We start from the raw sequence: 15,863 nt of genomic DNA on the forward strand, positions 1-15,863 counted from the left end.
TGGACAAAACTGCTCAGCCTTGTATATCACAATCTGAGCATCTCCACCCCATCTTAGTCTTTCTTTACTTTGGATGAATGCAAAATGTATAGCTGGATCAATGGGCCAAATGGCGTCCTCCTGCTCTGACTTGTATGGTTCTATGTGCCATCAAGACATAACTCAATTCAAAGTTTTCAAATATTAAGCTTTCTCTGATGATAAAATTGCATATGAAACATTGCTTGAACACGCAGATGGTTCAGATTGGATTATTGATATCCCCTGAAGTATTGTCATATTAGTTCAATCAATGTCTTCAAAATAGCTCATAGTATGAACAGTCTTTTGATTGGTTAATTTGCTAGTTGTCCGGAATTTCAATTCACTCATTTTTAGGAACAATAAATGCTGTTGGCCAATGCTTAAGGATTGCAGCCACCCAGTAGATGTCTTGCCTATTTAGACTTTTGTCATGCATTAGGAAAGACAGTGAATACTATCTCAATTTAGTTTTGGGGTATGACATAACAGCTTCACCTTACCTGAAGCACTCGCCCTACCTGAAGGATAAAAACAGGCGATTCTGAAGGTCTTCTCAGTCTGGGTACTGGCTTTGACATGGCTGGTTAGGGCCTACTGTACTGTGCACATGTAAATAAGGGGTGAGCTGGTGACAGGATGCCAACTTCTGAGCAGTTATTTCAGAAATCTGAGGAAAATGGTGAAGCAAGGTCAAGAGACAGACAGGAAACAATTTGTGAAGCAGCATGCCTCCTAGAAATATCATTTTGAAAATGTAAAGATCTGAATCCAAAGGTTCTTCTTAGTCCCACCAGAGTAGAGCTGAATCTACAAGAATATCATTCCTGTCATACAACCTGATATCATCAGTCGGGATCATTTCAAAGAAATAGAGTCAAAAATTGAAATTCCATTGAATGCAGTATTTGTTGAGACGCTGCTTTCTCTGTCATAATAAAGATGTCTGGTAGCAATTTCACTTGAATTCATTATACATTTGCCACCTCTGCGCCACCTGGAGGTGGTGTTTGCATGATTCACAATCTTTCCAAAATAATCTATAAATATAGGAAGCAGCCAGCAAAAATTCAGAATACTCTGAAAGGCTACAACAATCCGTCAGATTTGATAAGAGCGAAAATAGATTAAACCCGCCATTACACCCACTCATGAATGTTTGAAAAATGGCTCCAAATAATTGATGTTTCAGTGTGATGAGGGCACGATCTAATGGAAGGCAAAGTGACAGAATACTTAAAACCTGGAACAAAAATGAAAAACAGTAGTGATTCTCAGCCGGAACACATTGTCTATCAAGAAAACACAAGTTTCCTGGCATTTCATTCTCTAAACATTTCTTAAGAACTTCTGCAATAACCACTTAAACTGGAATTTGTTCATTTATTTTTAGCTTTTTCATCTGCACAATATTAACACCCTTTAAAATTGATCTTATCTAAATGACAACTGTACATCCAGCTATCCTTAACATCCTCTTGTGACTAGATGATGATACCAAACTACTGCTACCTGTTAAACTGTATGGGGAGTTCTAACTGTCAGGAGTTGAGATTTCATTAAAAGATTATGTTTTAGGAGGTGATTATACAGAGAGAAAGCTTTTAGTGATGAAATTTCCATCTTGCACTGCAGAACTGTGCCAAAGTCATATTATTTACTTATTATGCATATATCACCTGAGGTGGTGCACAGTCTCTCCACTGCTTACTGTAACCCCATGCTTTACTTTCAGCAGGATTTAGAGAAAAAAGTAAATTCATGCCTTAGATCCAGTTATCGCCATAATATCCCATGGATTAAGGTCCAGTTTGTTTGAACCTTGGAGTTACGTTTTAAAATTGCTTCTTGATGCTTCAGTGGATTGCATGGCATAGAATTGATCCCTGTGCCAGCAACCCAGGTTTGATTCCCCCCTCAGGTGACTGTCTGTATGGAGCTTGCACATTCTCCCCATGTCTGCGTGGGTACTCCTCCAGGTGCTCTGGTTTTGTCTCACAGTCCAAAGATGTGTAGGTTAGTCGGATTGGCCATTGGGATTCCAGGGATAGGGTAAGGGGTGGGTCTGGGTGAGATGCTCTTCTGAGGATCAGTGTGAGCTTTATGGGCCAAATGGCCTGCTTCCAGACTGGAGGGCTTGAATGAAAGTCAGATTCTGAAGACATCAGGGATTCCTAATTACCTCAATCATAGTTGGGAGTCACATCATAAGAGGCTGCTGTGATTGGGTACATTAAAGATTTTCTGTAATGTAAACCTTATCTATCTTCTGCTACTCCCCTTCAGAAACATTGCCACTGCTGCTGGGTGTGCCCTTTTAATGCTTCCAGATTTGAGGCAAAGAATCAGTCCTTGTAGTCAGAAAGCTTTTCCAGTGTAGCACCCTTACAGAGAAATCTGATGAGTAGACAGGTTCACTCAATCAAATTAAAGAATTCTTAAGGGCATATACAGATATTAAACCCAGGAAACATATTGGAAATTAGAATATATAATTCAAAATGTAGTAAAGAAAAGAACATGAATGAAGAGAGGGTAATAAAAGGGAAAACTAGTAACAAAAGACTTTATGGATACAACGTATATTCAGTTCAAAAGGAATTCGTGTGATAGCTCAGAGGTAAGCACTGCTACCTCACAGCACCACGGACCGAGTTTGATTCCAGCCTCTGGTGACTGTCGGTGTGGAGTTTGCACATTCTCCCCATGTCTGTGTGGGTTTCCTCCAGGTGCTCCAGTTTCCCCCCACAGTCCAAAGATGTGCAGGTCAGGTGAATTAGCCATAGTGTTCAGGGATGTGCAGGTTTGGTGCATTAGTCAGGGGGAATGTAGTGAAATAGGGCAGGGGAATGGATTTGTGCAGGAATCTGAGGGTCAGTGTGGACTTGTTGGGCTGAAGGGGCTGTTTTCACACTGTTGGGTTTCTATTCTATGATGATGCCACTCTTGTAAAGTTAAGTTTCAGGGAGGTATTTAATGTTCATTACGAGCTATTAGAAAATTACAAATTCACACACGCTTGAATACACTATCCATTTTTTTTCTGATATGTTTGAACAGTAAGTGCTGCAACTTGATTCTCTTCATGCATTTTAACACAGAATCGATTATTGAGTTATGAGTACAGCACAGCTGGTGGAGGAGGAGAGGCAATTGGAGAGTAATTTGCATATCTCCATGTTTAGCTTCTCTTGTGGAGGGAATTTACTTCATTAAAACACTGTGCGGTAATAACCTTATCACAATTCCTATCGTATAATCTAGGCTGGTCTGGCTTTTCTGTCCGTGATAATGAAGATCAGTTTTTCTTCATTTGGATTTAATAACATGACCCTCCTTTACATATGCAAAAGCAAAATAGGAGTGGTACGGTGGCTCAGTGGTTAGCACTGCCAGTTCACAGCACCAGGAACCTGGGTTTGATTCTTGCCCTCGGTTAACTGTCTGTGTGGAGTTTGCACATTCTCCCCGTGTCTGTGTGGGTTTCCTCTGGGTGCTCTGGTTTTCTCTCACAATCCAAAGATGTGCTGATCAGGTGAATTGGCCATGCTGGCTAAACTGCCCATAGTGTTAGGTGCGTTAGTTAGGGGTACAGAAAGGTTGGGGGAATGGGTCTGGGTGGGTTACTCTTCAGAGGGTTGGTATGGACCTATTGGGCAAAGGGCAGGACAATTGATGTTTGGGGCAAAAGCCCGTCATCATATAGGGAATCTAACCTAATCTAAAACTCCTTCAAAGGGATACCTGAAAACTTCAGAGGACAATCTGTTGATAGACATAATGCAGGCTTCCTTGCAGTACAGTGCATACTCTTGACAATTCATAACTTTTTCCCATTTTCTCTCCTCTGGTAATATTTCTGCCATCAGATCTCTATCTCATCCTTTTTTAGTGTTTCTCTGCACTAACATGACAATGTCATGACATCTGCCATAAAAAGTCTGGCTCGGTGTCATGAGCAGTGTGGCATTGTGGTTGTTGCACAATGGTTGTGTGAGTGAGGGCAATGCCAGATTGCTAATGGTTGTCCAGCAGCCTCAGAAATGTGGCATGAGTGTGGTAAACAATGGTCTTTGACAGATACCTACTGAATGGCAAGTTGCTCTGTCACTGGCACATGGTAAGATGGGGAAGAATTGACATGAAGGGCACCACAGAAATGGGGTATATTGTCAGAGCTTTGTAAGATATGGCAAGAAAATTTGCTGGTACTCATGGAGATAAACCTCCCAAAAACTCAATGCTACTTGCATTTCACCAAAATAAAAAATAAAATTAAGTTCTCTGCTTCTCAGCCTTCTGCTGTAGAGAATCTCAAAGATTCTCCACCTCTGATTAAAAGAGGTAGAGAATATAACCTCCATGTCTTGGACCTTAATGACATCCACTTAATTTTTAAAGTGTAGCCCTTGATTCTAGACCAACCAGGGAATGATCTCACTTGTATCTGTCTTCAAGTATTTTGTAGGTTTCAATGGGATCATTCTTTGAATCTCTGGAGAATACATGCCTAGTTTTCCCTATTTCTCTTCAAAGCACAGTCCCAACGTCCCAGGAACAAGTCTGTTGAACCTTCTTTTAACTCTCACCATGCCAATAATATAATTCTTGAGATAAGGAGTCCAGAAATGCTCTTGGTGCTCCAGATGTGGTCTATTCAAGCTTTTAAACAATTGAAGCAAATCTTCAGTACTGTTGTACTCAAATCCTCTTGTGACAAAGGTCAACATTTCATTAGCCCTCCTTGCAGCCCATTACACCTTTCAGTAATTTATTGACAAGGAGACCTGGGTTCCATTGCACACCCACACTTTCCAGTCTCTTACCACTAAAAAACTACTATGCACTTCTGTTCTTCCTATCAATTTGATATTTTCCCATGTTATGTAAGTGCAGCAGGTGGCACAGTGATTAATACTGCTGCCTCATGGTGCCAAGTATGCAAGTTCAATTCCAGCCTTGGGTGACTATGTACTTGGAGTTTGTACATTTGCCTCGTGTCTGCGTAGGTTTCCTCTGAATGTTCCAGTTTCCTCCCACAATCCAAAGATGTGCAGGTTAGATGGATTGGCCATGCTAAATGGCCCATAGTGTTCAGGGATGTGCAGACTAGGTGGACTAGCCGTGTAAATGTGGTGTTATGAGAATGGGTTGGCTGCTGTTCATAGGAGAAAGTGATGGCTGCAAATGCTGGAGATCAGTTCCAAGTGCGATGCTGGAAAAGCACAGCAGGTCAGGCAGCATCTGAGGAGCAGGAGAATCAACGTTTCATAGAACATAGAACATAGAACAATACAGCGCAAAACAGGCCCTTCAGCCCTCGATGTTGCGCCGACTTGTGAACTATTTCAGGCAAGACCTCTTTACCATCGCTTGATGGACCAAATGGTCTCTATCTGCACTGTACGGATTCTATGATATTAGTATTCCCATTCAAATCCTCCCAACACTTTTTTTCTTAGAATATTTTTTAAAAAGCTAGAATTATATCTATCTCTAATTTTTCTTTGACTGGATCAGCCAGCTTTCAGTATGGAATCCACTAACATCATGACAATACCTTTGGAGTGCTATTACACCACTCTGTCAAACGACATATGAGGGAAAAGTCACCAGCTATGTCCCTTCATCCCTGGTCTTTGCAAAGGTTTTGTTTAAATTTCACTATCTGAAGCAAGCTTCATTTTCTGCCTAATTTTACTTCGACTAAATTACTTTGAAATAAGACTTACATTTTCCCAGTTTTGAATTCCTATATTTAACATAAATTTCATAGTCTAATTTGGATTTCATCTGCAATTGTACCACCAAAGTCTATCTTTGTCTCAGATTATTGAACCGTGAAACAGGCAATGTGATGCCCGCTACTTTAATTCATTTAATTGTCACTCCATAAAATTTAAATTCAATGATTCTGCTGTCTGATATTTAAATTCTGATTCTTAGATCCTTCACAACGAACCATTTTCTATCTGAGGTTTTCATTGGTTTATTTATGCTCTTTATTCCATCCAAGATCATGGAGAGAATTGTTCTTCCTACAGTGTACCTTCATTATTCCTGACCAGTAAACTAGCTATTGTCCCAGTGAACCATATGGCTGCTCTCCATTAGAGAGAGACAACCAGTGGTAGTTTGACCTGAGGGTCACCCTGCCTCAGGCATCCAGACCAATACGCTACTTTCTTCTTAAGGTTATTTCAGTTAATCATGCTTATCTTAAAATATTGCAGTTCAGTTCCATTCTTTACAACCTCTTTGCCTTTGGATGTGGCAGCTGTGTTCCAGTGGTTGCATTTCTTTTCTGTTGCTCATCAAAATTTTTACTTGTTTTATTTTTACAGGTGTCTCAAAGGCTTATGTCCCATTTCTCATTTCTGAGGGCTGACTGTCCCAATGCCACAATCTATTGAATAATTTCTCCTGTCTGATTTACTTGTCTTTGTTTTCCCCAGAGATTGCAGTCCAACTCCTTGGGCATTAGCTGCCCTCTAATTATTCAGTGAAGGGCATTGTTCATCCACACAGACCTTCAACCATGCAAGCACAATGGACTGATCAGGTCATCATGTGATCACATGTGTACAAGCATGTGTCAACTTAATAAGTAACATATACCCCACACACCAAACTAATACAATAGCACACACTGACACAGAAAATGCCAAAATGACATACTGAAGTAACAGAAAACATGCAGCAGCATAGCATATGTCAACAAAACACAAAATGTGCAAGAGACAGCACAACACACATACGCACACCAACACAACAGTCTGATGAAAGACCACAAATGCAGAATGCTGACATTTGTCTTGGAGCAGATGCTGCTAGACCTCCTGAGTTATGATTTGGAGATGCCGGTGTTGGACTGGGGTGTACAAAATTAAAATTCAGACAACACCAGGTTATAGTCCAACAGGTTTATTTGGAAGCACTAGCTTTCGGAATGCTGCTCCTTCATCAGGTGAAGAAGCAGTGCACTGAAAGCGGATGCTTTCAAATAAACCTGTTGGACTATAACCTGGTGTTGAGTGATTTTTAACTTTGTAGACCTGCTGAGGGTTTTTCAGAATATTCGGTTTTTCAGAGCGCATCACGTGCCCAGCACAAGCACAAGTATATATCAACTTAACAGCAAACACATACTAAGCAATGCTCAGATGCCCAGCATGGAGAATGTACGAGTGCACAATACAATAGGCACACGGCACAATGTATACACAGTTCACACACAACATATCCCAACACGCAGAATCAATGACATTTGCCTGTGTACATACTGGGAATCAATTGAGGCTGGAGAACCTCTTTCTACAGCCATTAATCTGTCAACTGGTCAATCAGGCAAGACAACACAAAAGTGATTAAGAATTATTTGCTTTTGTTTCAGGAAGCCTTCAGGTCAGGTACAGACTTGACAAGGATAAAGATCCTGATATCTTTAGCCTCGACATTGGAAACCTAGCAGACGGACATCTCCACAGTATCAAAATCGACCGTGAAGGACCAAGGGTCCATGTTGAGGTAATGAGTCATGGAATAGAATAATCCATTTTTGACTAGGGAGCATTTGTTTTTGGAAACTATGGTTAAAAAACCTTGGCAAAATAAAGCCTGAGAACCTCATGTCAGTGAGCATCAGTTTCAATTGTGCAAAGAGGAGGTTGCCCATGTGAAGCATCCTATTTTAATAAGTATAAATCTTTGTGGATTTATTATCCATGATTTATTTATCAGTAATAAGCTGTGGATGCTACATGTACATTAATTATATCAACTGAAAAGTGATCAGCACTTGCTAATTAAGAAACTTAATTATGAGCTCCTGTTAAAGAGGGCATGTTATTGTTATTGTTTTTGTAATTATGCAGTTATTTAACTTAATGCACCATGGCTAAACAAGGGAAAAAATGCCATGAGGATCTGACTGGTGGCATGTTTTTAATGTTGTAAGCCCACTACTGGAGAAAAAAAAAGGAAATTTTAATGTGTGTCTTCCATTATTAGTGAATAATGGAATATGTCAATCTTTAGGAATGAGGAGATAAGCCATAAGTTTTGAATAGCTTTAAGTTGTTGAACAGTTTGTGTTGCTTGGCCATTAGGCTCACATTGAAGGAACTTACCCTTGACCTCCTGATTTATATATCCAGGTGAAATACACTGTAAATGTTTAAGGCCTTTATTTCACCATCAATTGCTTTCTTCATCAGTACTCCTGGATAAAATTAAATACGTTGAGGAGATCGAAACTGAGGAGACTCAATCCAACAGGAGTAAATGCTTCCAAGATTGTTTTTAGATTTATGTTTTCAGGTATGAGCCTTGAATAATCAGCACCACTATGGTTCAGTGGTCAGCACTGCTGCCTCTCAGTGCCAGGGACCCAGGTTTGATTCCATCCTTAGGTGACTATCTGTGTGGAGTTTGCACATTCTCAATGTGCCCTAGATTTCCTTCCACAGTCAAAAGTGTGCAGGATAGGTGGATTGGCCATGGGAAATAGAGGGTTACAGGGCACAGGGTTCATTTTGGGATGGATGCTCTTTGGAGTATTGGTATGGAAGCAATGGGCAGAATGGCCTGCTTCTATACTATGGGATTCTATGGTTCTCACATATTTTCTTTTGTGTCAAGTCATAGATATGTACAGCATGAAAACAGACCCTTCAGTGCAACTCGTCCATGCCAACCAGATAACCTAAATTAATCCAGTCCCATTTGCCAGCATTTGGCCAATATTCCTCCAAACTCTTCCTATTCATATACCCAACCAGATGCCTTTTAAATTTTGTCATTGTACCAGCCTCCACCACTGCCACTGACAACTTATTCCATACACGCACCACCCTCTGCATGAAAATGTTGCCCCTTAGATCCCTTTTAAATCTTTCCCCTTGAACCCTAAACCTATGCTCTCTAGTTCTGGACTCCCGAATCCCAGGGAAAATACTTGTCTATTCACCCTATCCATGTCCCTCATGATTTTATAAACCTTTGTAAGGTCATCCCTCAGCCTCCGACACTCCAGGGAAAATAACCCCAGTCTATTCAGCCTCTCTCTATAATTCAAATTCTTTCACCCTGGCAACATCCTTGTAAATTCTTCCTGAACCCTTTCAAGTTTCACAACATCCTTTCTTTATTGCCCTTTTTTTTACCTCTCCCTAACTCAGACTTTCCTTTCATCCCTTTATTTTGCCTTCCTTAACTATTATTTCTCTAATTCAACAGACTTCCTTTTCAGTCAGTCACCTGTGGTTTCTTCCCCTGTCCTTAAACTTCTTGTCTCAAGGAGATAGACCACTGTATCCAATAGTCAACTGGTACAGACCAGTCAGGACAATGTCGTCAGGGAGAAATAGGGTTCAGAAGCCTACACAGTGGGCAAACTGATCCTTGAATCTCACCCCAAAGTGGCAAGTGTGAGCTAAAATCTAGGCTTGCTGTCCCAGTAAGGATAGTAACAAGTTCTTTTGAAGTTCAGGGAGCAATAGGAACTCCTCCAACTCCCTGAAAAGCAGCAATTAACAGGACAGGGAAATTAACCTTCGACCTGAATTTTTGCTACTGGGTTGGGACTGCAGATTCAGGGTCCTTCTGCACAACATTAATCAATCGCAGGAAAAAAATACCCCAGATCTTCTTCCAGATAAGCAAGTTTCTCAGAGTCACAGGTGATGATCCTGAAAGCTTGAGAAGGCTGCCAGCTATGGAAGCAGTGCAGAGATGAGCAGTAGGTCTGTCTTAATGCACTTTGTTACTGCAATTAAACAATGAAATAGAGTTAAAAAAACAACAGTCCTCAGGCTCTACATCTCGCGTCTCCACACGTTCCCCAGTGCCATCCATGCAAACCAATGCCAACTCATGATCATAGTCCATCTCATTGGACCCTGAAAAGGGAACCTATGCCCTTCACCCCACTACTCTTCATCCTTACAAGCACCGTGCCAATTCACCCAGTGTCGGCATTGGCAAACATCAGCTCTCACGCTGAGGTTAAGTAAACTAATTGTCTGTCAATTGCTGAATTCACTGTCTCAAACACACACATGAAAGTCTCTTCTAACTATCACTTCACGATATTTAACTTTCCTAACCCCTTGTAAAAACAAACAATGGAGTACTTTATTGCACCCTAAAGATTTCGGCAACATTTGGTGCTGACTATCAAGCTGCTGATGAACTGATACTCGAAAGTGATAAGTTAAGTTACTCTATGCCTCCAAGGGCCAAACATAGACAAGTGGGACTAGTTTAGTTTGGAAAACTTGGTCTGTATGGACAAGGTGGACCGAAGGGTCTGTTTCTGGCTGTATAATTCTATGACTGTGACTCTAAAGTCTATGAAATGAGTCATGTGACACTGAAATGAACTGATGGATGGCAAAGCAGACATTTTAGACAATATTTCAGAATAGAACAGAATAGAATATCCTTCACTTTTTTTGTCACACAAGTATAGGAGCACAGTGAAAAGTTTTTACAGTGTCTGCCTCTAAGTAGGTACAAGGCCCTAAGTACAAATCTTGGCTCCAAAGAGGAATAAAGGAAAAATACTAATATTACTTACAGTGTCAAAAAAAAGGCAATTTTAATCGAGTCAAAGGATTGACATGACAGTCTAGTAAGGAATTGCAGATCAATAATACATTGCAGCAGGTCAGTGAACACGTGGTCTGACCATCAGAACCAGATCCCAGTCCAACAACAGTCCCGTTCAGCTCCAAGCCTCCAGGCCCATTCCGCACCAGCTCTCAGTTGCATCAAGGGAAGTTGCACTTCTCTGGCACACACTTTTCTTCTTGCAGATCTCCAGGACCATTTTCACCTCCCGCTGTTCCAGGACGCGTTTCCCCTGGCGCTGCTCCAGGACCCGGTTCCCCTGGCACTGCTCCAGGATGTGTTTATCCTGGTACTGTTCCAAGATGTGTTTCCCCTGGCGCTGCTCCAGGACCAGGTTCCCTGGCACTGCTCCATGACGTGTTTCCCCACGCGCTGCTCCAGGACACAGTTCCCCGGCACTACTCCAGGACGCGTTTCCTCTGGCACTGCTCCAGGACCTGGTCCCCCAGTGCTACTCCAGGACCCGGTTCGCCTGGTGATACTCCAGGACCCGGTTCCCCTGGCGCTACTCCAGGACCCGGTTCCCCTGGCGCTACTCCAGGACTCGGTTCCCTTGGCGCTACTCCAGGACTTGGTTTCCCTGGTGCTACTCCAGGACCCGGTTCCCCTGGCGCTGCTCCAGGAACCAGGTTCCCTGACGCTACTCCAGGATGCTCTTCCCCTGGTGCTACTCCAGGACTCCGTTCCCCTGGTGTTGCTCCAGGACGTGGTTCCTCTGGCACTGCTCCAGGACTCCGTTCCCCTAGTGCTGCTCCAGGACTCCGTTCCCCTGGTGCTGCTCCAGGACATGGTTCCCCTGGCGCTACTCCAGAACTCGGTTCCCCTGGCGCTACTCCAGAACTCGGTTCTCCTGGCACTGCTCCAGGACATGGCTCCCCTGACACTGCTCCAGGACTCGGTTGCCCTGGCACTGCTCCAGGACTCGGTTCCCCTGGCGCTGAACGATAACCCAGTTCCCCAGCACTACTCCAGGACTTGGTTCCTCTGGCACTGCTCCAGGACTCGGTTCCCCTGGCCCTGCTCCAGAACTCGGTTCTCCTGGCGCTGCTCCAGGACACACTTCCCCTGGCACTACTCCAGGACTCTGTTCCCCTGGCGCTTATCCAGGACCCAGGTTCCCTGATGCTACTCTAGGATCCAGTTTCCCTAGCGCTGCTCCAGGACTCGGTTCCCCTCGCACTGCTCAAGGACTCTGTTCCCTGGCGCTGACCCAGGACACGGTTCCTCGGGCACTGGTCCAGGACTCAGTTCCCCTGGCGCTGCTCCAGGACTCGGTTCCCCGGCACTACTCCAGGACCTGGTTCCCCTGGTGCTGCTCCAGGACTCGGTTCCCCTGGCGCTGCTCCAGGACTCGGTTTCCCTGGCGCTGCTCCAGGATTCGGTTTCCCTGGCCCTGCTCCAGGATCCAGTTTCCCTGGCGCTGTTGCAGGACTCGGTTCCCTTGGCGTTACACCAGGACTCGGTTCCCCTGGAGCTACCACAGGACTCCATTCCCCTGGCGCTACTCCAGGACATGGTTCCCCTGGCACTGCTCCAAGACCCACTTCCCCTGGTGCTGCTCCAGGACCCGGTTCCTCTGGTACTGCTCCAGGACACGTTTCCCCTAGCGCTGAAGGAGAACACTTCCCCAGCGCTACTCCAGGACTTGGTTCCTCTGGCACTGCTCCAGGACTCGGTTCCCCTGACGCTACTCCAGGACTTGGTTCCTCTGGAGCTGCTCCAGGACTCTGTTCCCTGGTGCTACTCCAGAACTCGGTTCTCCTGGGGCTGCTCCAGGACACAGTTCCCCTGACACTGCTCCAGGACTCGGTTTGCCTTGCGCTACACCAGGATACGTTTCCCCTAGCGCTGTATGTGAACCCAGTTCCCCAGCGCTACTCCAGGACTTGGTTCCTCTGGCACTGCTCCAGGACTCGGTTCCACTGGCACTTCTCAAGGACTTGGTTCCCTGGCGTTGCTTCAAGACCGGGTTCCTCTGGCGCTGCTCAAGGACGCGGTTCCCCTGGCCCTGCTCCAGAACTCGGTTCTCCTGGCACTGCTCCAGGACAGGGTTCGCCTCTTACTGCTCAAGAACGCGGTTCCCCTGGCGCTACTCCAGGACTCGGTTCCTTGGGCACTGGTCTAGGACTCGGTTCCTCTGGCGCTGCTCAAGGACTCGGTTCCTCGGGCACTGCTCCAGGACCTGGTTCCCCTGGCGCAACACCAGAACTCGGTTCTCCTGGCGCTGCTCCAGGACTCGGTTCCCCCGGCGCTGCTCCAGGACTCGGTTCCCCCGGCGCTGCTCCAGGACACGGTACCCCTGGCACTGCTCCAGGACACGGTACCCCTGGCACTGCTCCAGGACACGGTTCCTCTGGCACTGCTCCAGGACCTGGTTGCCCTGGCGCTACTCCAGGACTCGGTTCCCCTTGCACTGCTCAAGGACTCTGTTCCCAGGCGCTGCCCCAGGACACGGTTCCTCTGGCACTGCTCCAGGACCTGGTTTCCCTGGTGCTGCTCCAGGACTTGGTTCCCCTGGCGCTGCTCCAGGACCCGGTTCCTCTGGCACTGCTCCAGTACTCAGTTCTCTTGGCGCTGCTCCAGGACACGGTACCCCTGGCACTGCTCCAGTACTCAGTTCACCTGGCACTGCTCCAGGACACATTTCCACTAGTGCTGAACGAGAACCCAGTTCCCCAGCGCTACTCCAGGACTTGGTACCTCTGCCACTGTTCCAGGTCTCGGTTCCCCTGAAGCTGCTCCAGGACACGGTTCCTCGGGCACTGCTCCAGGACATGGTTCCCCTGGCGCTACTCCAGGAGTTGGTTCCCCTGGCGCTACTCCAGGACTCACTTCCCCTGGTGCTGCTCCAGCACATGGTTCCCCTGGCACTGCTCCAGGACACGGTTCCCCTCGCACTGCTCCAGGACCTGGTTCCCCTGGCGCTACTCCAGGACTCGGTTCCCCTCGCACTGCTCAAGAACTCTGTTCCTGGCGCTGCCCCAGGACACGGTTCCTCGGGCACTGGTTCAGGACTCGGTTCCCCTGGCACTGCTCCAGGACTTGGTTCCCCTGGTGCTACTCCAGGACCCACTTCCCCTGGTGCTGCTCCAGCACATGGTTCCCCTGGCGCTGCCCCAGTACACCTTTTCTCGGGTACTGCTCCAGGACCTGGTTCCCCTGGAGCTACACTAGAACTCGGTTCTCCTGGCGCTGCTCCAGGACCCGGTTCCTCTGGCGCAGCTCCAGAACTCGGTTCACCTGGCACTGCTCCAGAACTAGGTTCACCTGCCGCTGCTCCAGGACACTGTTCCGCTGGCACTGCCCCAGGACTCGGTTCCCCTGGCACTGCTCCAGGACACGGTTCCCCTGGCGCTGCTCCAGGGCTCTGTTCTCTTGGCGCTGCTCCAGGACATGGTTGCCCTGGCCCTGCTCCAGGACTCGGTTCCCCTGGCGCTACACCAGGACCTGGTTCCCCTGGCGCTACACCAGGACCCGGTTCCCCTGGCACTGCTCCAGGACCCGGTTCCCCTGGCACTGCTCAACGACCTGGTTCCCCTGGCACTGCTCAACGACCTGGTTCCCCTCGCACTGCTCAAGGAGTCTGTTCCCAGGCGCTGCCCCAGGACACAGTTCCTCTGGCACTGCTCCAGGACCTGGTTCCCCTGGTGCTGCTCCAGGACTTGGTTCCCCTGGCGCTGCTCTTGGACCCGGTTCCACTGGCACTGCTCCAGGACCCGGTTCCCCTGGCGCTACTCCAGGACTCGGTTCCCCTCGCACTGCTCAAGGACTCTGTTCCCAGGCGCTGCCCCAGGACACGGTTCCTCTGGCACTGCTCCAGGACCTGGTTCCCCTGGTGCTGCTCCAGGACCCGGTTCCTCTTGCACTGCTCCAGGACACGGCACCCCTGGCACTGCTCCAGTACTCAGTTCACCTGGCACTGCTCCAGGACACATTTCCACTAGTGCTGAACGAGAACCCAGTTCCCCAGCGCTACTCCAGGACTTGGTACCTCTGTCGCTGTTCCAGGACACGGTTCCCCTGGCGCTACTCCAGGACCCACTTCCCCTGGTGCTGCTCCAGCACATGGTTCCCCTGGCACTGCTCCAGGACACGGTTCCCCTGGCACTGCTCCAGGACCTGGTTCCCCTCGCATTGCTCAAGAACTCTGTTCCTGGCGCTGCCTCAGGACACGGTTCCTCGGGCACTGGTCCAGGACTCGGTTCCCCTGGCGCTGCTCCAGGACTCGGTTCCCTGGCACTACTCCAGGACACGGTTCCCCTGGCGCAACACCAGAACTCGGTTCCCCTGGCACTGCTCCAGGACTTGGTTCCCCTGGTGCTACTCCTGGACCCACTTCCCCTGGTGCTGCTCCAGCACATGGTTCCCCTGGCGCTGCCCCAGTTCACCGTTTCTCGGGCACTGCTCCAGGACCTGGTTCCCCTGGAGCTATACTAGAACTCGGTTCTCCTGGCGCTGCTCCAGGACCCGGTTCCTCTGGCGCAGCTCCAGAACTATGTTCACCTGCCGCTGCTCCAGGACACTGTTCCGCTGGCACTGCCCCAGGCCTCGGTTCCCCTGGCACTGCTCCAGGACACGGTTCCCCTGGCGCTGCTCCAGGACTCTGTTCTCTTGGCGCTGCTCCAGGACATGGTTGCCCTGGCACTGCTCCAGTACTCAGTTCCCCTGGCGCTACTCCAGGACCCACTTCCCCTGGTGCTGCTCCAGCACATGGTTCCCCTGGTACTGCTCCAGGACTCGGTTCCTGTCGCACTGCTCAAGGACTCTGTTCCTGGCGCTGCCCCAGGACACGGTTCCTTGGGCACTGGTCTAGGACTCGGTTCCCCTGGCACTGCTCCAGGACTTGGTTCCCCTGGTGCTACTCCAGGACCCACTTCCCCTGGTGCTGCTTCAGCACATGGTTCCCCTGGCGCTGTCCCAGGACACGGTTTCTCGGGCACTGCTCCAGGACCTGGTTCCCCTGGAGCTACACCAGAACTCGGTTCTCCTGGTGCTGCTCCAGAACTAGGATCACCTGCCGCTGCTCCAGGACACTGTTCCGCTGGCACTACCCCAGGACTCGGTTCCCCTGGCACGGCTCCAAGACTTGGTTGCCCTGCCACTCCTCCGGGACTCAGTTCCCCTGACGCTGCCCCATTACTCGGTTCACATGCCGCTGCTCCAGGACACGGTTCCCCTGGCGCTGCTCCAGGACTCTGTTCTCTTGGCAC

At 47.9% G+C, this 15,863-nt stretch overlaps 1 protein-coding gene across 2 annotated transcripts in view; it reads left to right on the plus strand.

Moving 5' to 3' along the window:
- The window catches only part of LOC140482416 (contactin-associated protein-like 5), a 1,296,746-nt gene that overhangs the window by 1,189,115 nt on the left and 91,768 nt on the right, over positions 1 to 15,863 (plus strand). For both annotated transcript variants that reach the window (XM_072579899.1, XM_072579898.1), the window contains exon 20: positions 7,415 to 7,548. In XM_072579899.1, coding sequence (XP_072436000.1) covers positions 7,415 to 7,548 — 134 coding nt within the window. The remainder of the gene's footprint in view (positions 1 to 7,414; positions 7,549 to 15,863) is intronic.

The sequence above is a fragment of the Chiloscyllium punctatum genome, chromosome 10 (genome assembly GCF_047496795.1).
Source record: "Chiloscyllium punctatum isolate Juve2018m chromosome 10, sChiPun1.3, whole genome shotgun sequence".
Taxonomy (NCBI): domain Eukaryota; kingdom Metazoa; phylum Chordata; class Chondrichthyes; order Orectolobiformes; family Hemiscylliidae; genus Chiloscyllium; species Chiloscyllium punctatum.